The sequence below is a fragment of the Labeo rohita genome, chromosome 9, assembly GCF_022985175.1.
Source record: "Labeo rohita strain BAU-BD-2019 chromosome 9, IGBB_LRoh.1.0, whole genome shotgun sequence".
In the NCBI taxonomy this organism is placed as follows: Eukaryota; Metazoa; Chordata; class Actinopteri; order Cypriniformes; family Cyprinidae; genus Labeo; species Labeo rohita.
This window is the reverse complement of record NC_066877.1, coordinates 23,252,841-23,262,065: the sequence shown is the minus strand read 5'-3', so window position 1 is coordinate 23,262,065 and position 9,225 is coordinate 23,252,841. Positions and strand designations below refer to the sequence as shown.

The 9,225-nt window shown below is 36.6% G+C and overlaps 1 protein-coding gene across 1 annotated transcript; it reads left to right on the top strand.

Annotated features, from left to right (window-relative positions):
• Positions 1–839: 839 nt before the first annotated feature.
• ildr1b (immunoglobulin-like domain containing receptor 1b) lies at positions 840–8,950 on the top strand. The gene is made up of 8 exons (XM_051119318.1): positions 840–1,133; positions 1,628–1,798; positions 1,926–2,075; positions 2,410–2,529; positions 2,610–2,756; positions 4,201–4,326; positions 4,406–5,244; positions 7,713–8,950. The coding sequence occupies exons 1-8, from the start codon at positions 1,076–1,078 to the stop codon at positions 7,749–7,751; spliced, it is 1,650 nt and encodes a 549-aa protein (XP_050975275.1). The 5' UTR covers positions 840–1,075; the 3' UTR covers positions 7,752–8,950.
• The last annotated feature ends 275 nt before the right edge of the window (positions 8,951–9,225 follow it).

The window sequence follows — 9,225 nt, the reverse complement described above, 5'->3', positions numbered from 1 at the left end:
CACCAATAGGATGTTGTAGACTTTTTATAGTAACCAAAAGCATAGCAACTCGCCATATTAATAATAATATTGTGTGGTTTAATGGCGTTTTACAATAGTCTGAATGAACACATCTTCCATGTGCACCACAGCATGGTGGTAATGTTCCTTCACCAAACACAGTTCAGAACAGGGACCGAAAAGGCACAACGCCCACTGTCGACAATTTTCCTTTTCCTTTAACCAGTCTAAGCTGGGGCCAGTTGCATAAAAGGTTTAGACTAGTCTTAAAAGTTAGTCATCTAATTTCTTTCTATAAGACTGGTCAAAATTTGTAAAATTCGGTTACACAAAAACTTAGATGAGTCTAAGTTGAATCCAAAATATATGATTGATTACCCCTTAGTTAACTGCTAGTTGGTCAAAATAGTTCTTAAGACACTGTCTTAACATAGAGGCTAAGTTTATGCAACTGGCCCCTGGTTTGCTGGTCCTCACATCTAGTCAGGCTTGTCTGTTCGTTAGCTTTACATGGGTTTGGGTTTTTTTTAGCTGGTGAGGCAAACGTTTATTACTGCCAAAATAAAGCGTTGGTGGGAACACGGTATACCCATTGAGGCGGCAAGTGACGCCCCCTGGTGGTTAAATGTAAAAAAAAAAACAGTACAGCTTTTTTTTTATTCTACCGAGTTAAAGTACATAATCCAACAATCTTTTCATTTTGAGCGAAGATACATATTATAATAATAACAATGTAAAAATAGTTTCATTTTGAACAACAATCAATAAATAACCTTTAAAAAAGTAACATGACCTAGTTCGTGTTGTGCACCTGTCGGTGGGTGGAGTCTATGGCGTCATCGTAGAATGGGGGAGGGGAATCCGAGTTCCAAAGAGCAAAGGTGTGTTTACACTGACTCGAGAGGAATATAGGTAAATAAGAAAATATCTCGATATATCTGCATCGAGTGTTTTACGATGACATGATGGCCAGCGTACATTGTATGTATTTGTTTGTGTCGCACATATAAGATTTCTGCTGTGTTTTGGGAAAATACAGTAAAGTAAAAAAAAACCTTCCGCGTAACCGAGAAACATGAAAGAAACACTGAAGCTCAAGGTGCTGGCGCTGGTGCTCTGCGTATTTCCAACAGGTAAGTTGACGTTTAAAATAACTGTCCGAAGTTAAACTGTAATATTAGGGGTGTTTCATTTAGTGCCATACCACTTTTAAAATATTTTCAAATGTTCTGTAAATACTGTAAGTGGCGAGGTTAATCATCAGCAGGCGCAAACATTGCAGGTATGATAAACACGATCACGTGATTTACAAGCTTCACCCTAGCCTGTAAGAAATATTGTGTTTTACTGGAACTTGATTCTATTTGTATGCGATGGAATTTGTAAAATAGAGATTTTCAGGCCTGGAACAGGATTAGAAATTAATACAATCTTTCTGTATAGCATTGTTTGTTGTTATGCTCATATTAACATTTTCTTTGTGAATAAAATCCTTATGAAATGATTAGATACATAAATAAATACTAATACTAATAACTGATAAAGTAATCATTGTTAGTCAGAAGGTGTGGTGAAGGTGTGGAACCCTGATGCAAACAGTAATTGATCCCTCTCTGTCTGTTTTCAGAGCTGCTGTCTATCCAGGTTACGGTTCCCCATACAGAGAGATCCACGATGTTGTTTGGTTCTGTTACTCTGCGATGTGAATATTCCACTTCTGCAAATCAGCAAGATGTTCTGGTCACATGGCGATACAAGTCCTTCTGTTTGGATCCAGTGCTGGAGTATTACTCAGCAGGTGAGTGGTACAGGTGAACTGAATATGAACACTGCAAAGCTGTAGTCTGCAGTTTGTTTGTTATCTGAATAGATAAAAGTTGCATGTGGTGACTGATGTGACCTTGTACATTTCTTCCTTTCTTTAGCATATCAAGCAGCTCTGGGTCTGAAGCAAGACCCAGCCAACGACTGTCCAGACAGTCAGCGCACTGTCCGCGTCGTGATTCAGAAAAGAGGCCAGAGTGAAGCTGTTCTGGGGACAGAATATCGAGATCGCAAGATTTACATGCAAAACAGTTGAGTCTGGACACACAAGAGCTTAAAACTCTGAACAAGATGTTTTAACCCTGTAAAGCCTGACAAACAAAATTTAACCTTTAGACAGAATTTATTAACCCTTAAAGGAATAGTTGACCCAAAAATGAAAATTCTGTCATTATTACTCACCATCATGTCATTTCAAAACCTGCAAGACACAAATTTTGACATAATCCGACAGCTTTCTGACCCTGTCTGTAATTCCTAACAGTGTACAACTTGTTATATTTGTCTAATGTTTGATCAAGGCTTTGCTATCAAGAGAGAGATCATATATGTTTTATAATTTAGTTTCTTGTATGTGTTTCACAGGTGCGGACCTTGTTATAAATGAGGTCATGTGGTGGGACAACGGCATGTATTTCTGCTCTATCGACGCGGCGGGTGATGTCGTGGGAGACTCCGACAAAGAAATCAGACTTATTGTGTATCGTAAGTATTAACGCATTTTTGTGTTTAACCACAGAACATTTATAGATGCTGATGTTGGTCATACCCCTTCTTCCTCTCAGACTGGCTGACTGTGCTGCTCATCGTTCTCGGTGGGTTGCTCCTCATCATACTGTTGTGTGTCTGCTGCTGCCAGTGCTGTCCTCAGAACTGCTGCTGCTATGTCCGTTGTCCCTGCTGTCCTCGCACTTGCTGCTGCCCAGAAGAAGGTATCCACATGCATTGTATCTTTGTCTGTGCATCTGTCAACACCAGATTATTTTTTGTGTTCTACATCTGCTGGAAGTCAGATCCTCAAAATAATTGATTAGTGCATCTGTATAATACAAACAAACCAAAATAGCAACAAAATACACATTATAAATATATAAGAGTAATATAAGGATTATTTGAAATTATAATATTAGAATAATAATAATAATAATATAACAACAATATTATTCATAGTTATTAATACAGGTAACCTATTGTCCTTTTTTAACAGTGACACTGTGGACTACACTACCAGTCAAAAGTTTTTTAATGTTTTCTTAAAGAAGTCTCTTCTGCTCACCAAGCCTGCATTTATTTGATCAGAAAGTACAGCAAAAGTAGTAATAATGTGAAATATCTTTACTATTTAAAATAACCGCTCTCTATTTGAATATATTTTAAAATGTAATTTATTCCTGTGATCAAACCTTAATTTTCAGCATCGTTACTCCAGCCTTCAGTGTCACATGAGCCTTCAGAAATAATTTTAATCATTCCCATGATAGTTGATTGACATGAGCGTCTTACCTCAGACCCACCTTAAATCAGCTGTAACAGTCCGAACTCCACTGTTTCGATGCCGGAGCAGGGATATAAGTTAGAGGTGTTGTGTTGCTGGATGTAATAATGAAAATAGTGGTTGTCATTTACTCCTGACATCTAAGCCGCTGAAGATGCAGTGGATTATGTTTGTTTGTGAAGGGAATGCGCCTCCCGATCTACATATATCCGTCTATGTTCGTGTGAATCATTCGTGATCCAGCTTCACTTACAGCAGAAGTGAGTATAAGGGTTTTTTTATGAATCGTTATAGAAATAATATATGCAGCAAGGATGCTTTAAATTGATCAAAAGTGATGATAAAGACATTTATAATGGTTACAAAAGATTTGTATTTCAGATAAATTCATCAAAGATCTATTCATCAAAGAAACCTGTTGTTATTAACCTGCTGTTTTCAGTATAATAATAATTAATGTTTTTTAAGCAGGAAATGATAATATTACAGTGATTTCTGAAGGATAATGTGACTGGAGTAATGATGCTTAAAATTCAGCTTTGACATCACAGGAATAAATTACTTTTTAAAATACATTCAAATAGAAAACAGTTATTTTAAATAGTAAAAATGTTACTGTTTTTGCTGTAATTTGGATCAAATAAATGCAGAGACTTCTTTTAAAAACATTAAAAATCCTACTGTTCAAAAACTTTTGACTGGTAGTGTATTTTATATATTATTATTTTTTTATTTCAAATAATAAAAATCGTAATATTTATAATATTTAGTTGTCCTCTAATACCAGGTGATTTTTTTTCACAATCCATCCTATAAAATGTAGTTGTATTGAATAATAAAATTATGTGAAATATTTCTTCCATTTTATTTGTCTTTTTTAGCGGTGATGCGCCACAAGATGATGCGCGATGCTCAAAAAGCAATGGTACCGTGGCTCCATGGCCAGCCCATCTATGCCCCCATTTCCTCAAATGCATCTTCTCAAGGAAACCCTTTACTATATTCAGGTCAGTATTACTTCCTCTTTTAATCTGTTCATGTATGTAGTGCTGCTTCTGCTTTTCAGTAATAATTTGTCCTCCACAGGGTCTTTTTCTGAACCTTCAATGAAACACAACCTTCCAATGGCCCCGATGGCCATTCCTCCTCCTCAACATGTCCCACCAATGGTACCTCCCCATGGATATCATTCCAATGGCAGCGTAAATGGAAGTGTACATGGTAATAACCAGATGATAGATTTTCTGGAGAACCAAGTAAGAGGCATGGATATGGCTGTCCCAATGCTTCAACCTCAACATCACTACACAGCAGTCCCGCTTCCTCATCAATATGGGGCCCCACAGCCTCAATATGTAACTCCACCACCTCAACCCTTACCCCAAGCTTTAGCAGCCAGGCCTCCCAGCATGCTCTCAGCCCTGGACGAGATGGGCGTCCAAGGTGTGGAGCGCAGGGTCATCCAGCTGCCTCCCATCGTGGGCCGAGCAAAACAGAGCTCTCGGCGGTCCAAGGATGGTGGAAGACACCGACAGTCTAATCATTCCAGCGGCAGCTCTAACCGCAATGGTTACCATCGTGATGATTCTTGGAGGGAGCCGTCATCTTCACGGAGAGGGACCCAGTTACAGCGCAGTTACAGCGACGAGTCGGACTGGGACGATAGGCGTAGAGGTCGAGGTTCAGCAGGACGCAGGGAAGTTTCAGGGTCGGATAGGTCTCATCCACGTGTTCGCAGTAAAGGAGAGCTTCTGGAGGAGTTGGAGCGTGCGGCAAACCACAGAGATAGGAGCTCCTGGAGTTCAGACGAGGACGACAATTATAGAAAGGGGAAGCGATCTCAAGGGAGACTGGCTGAGAGACCACCAGCTTATTCTTCCATTGATGTTTTGACTGGCCACAGCAGGAGAAGTGACCTCTTCTCGGTAAGAATGTAGATTTATGTTTTGTTCATCACTAAGTTGTTTTTATATACTGTGGTCCCAATAAGGACACATTTAAAGGGGTCATGAACTGCCTTTTTTATTATTTTGTACTGTTCTCTGTTCTCTATAGGGATGTCACGATAGCAAAACTGTCTCAATATTATTGTGGTCATATTACGATATGAAACGATAGGTCTCCGCGCCAAAAGTGTTTGTAATGTAATATATTTAAACTTCTTATTCTAACATAAAAGGTCTTTAAAGTTGTGTTTTGGGCCATTATGCTTTGGCACAGTATCTGTCAAACGAACTAAAACCGAAAGCACAACATGGCTTAATTCCTTCAAGTCTCTTTCCGCTGCATGTTCGAAAGCGAAGTGCGCATTTCGTTTATGCGATCAGCTTGTGATCCAGTGTTTTTTGAGCCTCAGAACGGCTCAGTTCACAATGAATGCAGTTTATTGCATGTACTGTGAGTTTAGATGCATTTACAGCATTACACTAGATATGTAGTGAGATGTGTTTTTGTGGGCCTGTTTTCACTAAAGCTGGAGTTTTCTGTCAAAATAAAAGCTCTACTGCCATTTCCGACAAAATGAAAGCTTAAAAGTGCTTTAAAAGCTCTACTGCCGTTTCCGACAAAATAAAAGCTTAAAAGTGCTTATGAATTGCTGACAGCTAGCGGTTTAAATGGATAACGTTACTGAAGCCTGAATTCAAAATATCTCTTTCAAGTGTAGAAATTAGGAAAGAGGCATTGTAATGTTCCTACTGTAGTGTAAAACAAATATAATACATCTATGAAATATTCATTTTCATTTATTTTACAGTGCAGTTGTTTTACAATATATGGCTATTACTGTCATTGTAATTATTATTATTATTATTATGTTCTAATTTGTTTGGCTTCCTAAAACACCAGTGTGAATGAAATTAAGACTAGGACAGAATATCACAAATAAAAAGAGTTTTTTTTCTAACTTAAGTTGTCTTAGTTAAGAACATGGAATGGAGCTCTTAGTTTTGCACTCTTAAAGTGCATTTGATAGAATAATTTAACTTTAAAATGTACAAAATTATTTTTTTTTCCAATTCTTCATTTTGTCTTTTTTAAAAATATTGCAATAAATATCGTATCGTGGACTTCATATCACAATATTATCGTAGTGTGATATTTTGATGTCATTACGTCCCTCTTCCCTTATAATGTTCTCAAGATTTTTACATCAAAAAACATCATAATTTAGAAGTAATAAACTATTTTCTCTCCTGTTTTTAACCCCCCTCGTCAGAATTCTCAGTTTGGACTCCCACTGCTATGATTGGCTAACACTTGTATATGTGTGACAGCCTACATTACTTATTGGTGGACGCTGATGTGATTTAGGTTAAAAACACATAAATACTCAGGACATATCAAAGGATCTGTAATAACAGTCAAAGCAATAGTGACCACATTACAAAAACAGTTACTCACACTTGTGTGTGTTGCGACTTTACTGTCGGATCCAATATAGTCGGCACAGGATCGTCTTATAGTTTCCATCTTTTTTCCATCGTCAAATTGTGCCTTGATTGTAAACCAATCCGCAGTTTAAAAAAGCAAACAAAGGATCAAGTTCTTACTGATGTGGTCTGGAACATCATTTAAAACAATGTTCATCCACTCTTTCCTAATGTTGGGATCAGAAGGAAGGCAATGCAAAGACTGTTTTTCCACAATTTGGCACTGCATTGTCTTGTTGTATTCAAGAGCCACCTTTATTGTTTGGTTTCTGCATAGACCTGTGTTCACATTTTCACATTACGTGCGTGAATCAGTGGGCAGGGCTAAACAGGCAGTAATGTAGAAGCAGGTGCTGATCTTCTACAGAGGCGGTGCTTAGCCACACAATTATTCATAGAGTGGCACATTCCACAACCTGTCGTTTTGACAGATTGGCTTCAGTATAAGCTGTTTTTAGACTAATGAGAAATTCTGAAACTTACAGGATGTTTTAATAGTACATTGATTTCTTATATGTCAAAATATCAAGGGAATTTGGTTTCTCAATTCATGACCACTTTAAAGCTAATCATTCACCCAATAAAAATGAAAATCCTGTCATTTACACACCCTCATGTGTTTTCAAACCTGTATTACTTTCTGTCTTCTGCCAACACAAAAGAAGATATTTTGAAAAGTATCTGTTTGTTTGACTTTCATTGTATTACAAAAAACTTTTTCAAAATATCTTTTGTTCCATTGATGAGGTGAATGAGATGAGGTTAAGTGATGACAGAATTTTCTTTTATGGGTAAATATCCTATTTAAAACTATCTCTTGGGTTTGACATTGAGAGAGGGCATGTGATTTGAACACAAGGAAACTGTATTTTTAAATCACTTTTGATAAGAGTGTCTTCTAAATGAATAAATGTAAATAATTGCTATGGTTTGTCTCATCATAAATAATTTCTCTTTTACAGGAAAAGAGCTCTCGCAGTGGCACGAGCGTTGTGATTTGAGTCCCTGCCTTGTCCTTCATTTCTAACCTTATCTTTTATTACTCACCACCTACAAGTGAAGTCTACTGGACTGCTGTCATTGGGACTAATTGTGTACTTCAGCACAATAATTAATCAGTGACCGCAAATGGCCTGCAGTAGACCCCTGGAAGACCGTAAATGCACTGTACACCATTTTTACACTTCATTTTACGTTTTAAACTGCTTTTAGATGTTATTTGATCACTTGAGAACATTTCTTTGTGTTATATGTGTAACTTTTCACTGTTTTCACTGTACATTGTTTAATTATTAACCAAGGCAAGGTTTTTGGTATTTGATCAGTACAATTTATAGAAGACGCTTACATTGATTGCACTTGAACTGAAGGTTGTACATAAAAGAGCCTCTTTGGTTCATCTAGGTACTCTGTTTACTCTTAGTTAGTCTTTGTCTGGAGTAGTTTTAATGTTGGTTTACTTTTCTTTGTCGTTTAATGGTGGTGTTGTACAAATACAATCCTTGGGATCTATAACTTTTATATTTGAGTATGTATGTGCGCATATGTGTTTGTTAGTGTTAGTTGTTTTGTTTTGTTTTTTATAAAAGAGCAGTATATTTCTTAACTTCAACTCATAATCAAAAGCTACAGGCAAACCAAAATTTATTCAGACACCTTTAACATTTCCCACATCATTACAGTTTATTCTCTATAGTTTAGAAAATGGTAATAAATTATGACAATAAATCCGAGTTAAACTCGGATTCATCTTGATAATGTCAGATAACTTTGATAGAAAGTTATGTAATGGATTACAATCCAACAAAATTTCAGACAACTGTTAGTATGACAATATTTACACAACCATCAAAACTTTACCAAGCAATACTTAATTTTCTTCAGTCTGTGGTGTAAAAAGGCTGCATTAGCAATTAAAGAAAAAACACTTAAGCAAAACATAATAAAGTCATAGTGTCTAAATAATTTATGGTCCAAATTTTTTTATAAATTTTGCTGATAGTCCACTGTATGAAGAATTTTTGGGTCACAGTTTAGTTTATTTTGCTATCCTGAACTATAGTGTCCTGCACCCACTAGTGTCTGAATAATTTTTGGTTTGACTGTAGAACAGTACTCAGTTAATTCCAAGGAAATAAAATCCAAGAATTGATGTAAACACTGTCTGAAAACTGCAATAAAGTACCTTTTTAGTCTTTTAGATCTTCTATTTTCTTCTATTTTCCATCATGTTACATGCATTAATCCAGAAATCTGTATTTTTTCTGTCAATTACCATTATTTTATATAGGCTAATTTCTTGTGAAAGTACAAGATTGATTAAGCGAAGTAAATTCGTTCGATGTACATGATCAAACATCCGTTTTTATTTTTTTTTAAATGCAAACGCTTGAGCAAACAACACGGGGAAGCGACCAGACAGGACAACAAATCTTCCGTGTAGATTGAAATACGTCATTCGCATTCCCTCACTCT

Bases quoted from the DNA above. Each gene is read 5' to 3' on its own strand.
- ildr1b (XM_051119318.1), top strand. From the start codon at position 1,076: ATGAAAGAAACACTGAAGCTCAAGGTGCTGGCGCTGGTGCTCTGCGTA. The intron at 1,799-1,925 runs GTGAGTGGTACA...TCCTTTCTTTAG, and splicing joins GCTGGAGTATTACTCAGCAG to CATATCAAGCAGCTCTGGGT. The intron at 4,327-4,405 runs GTCAGTATTACT...TGTCCTCCACAG, and splicing joins AAACCCTTTACTATATTCAG to GGTCTTTTTCTGAACCTTCA.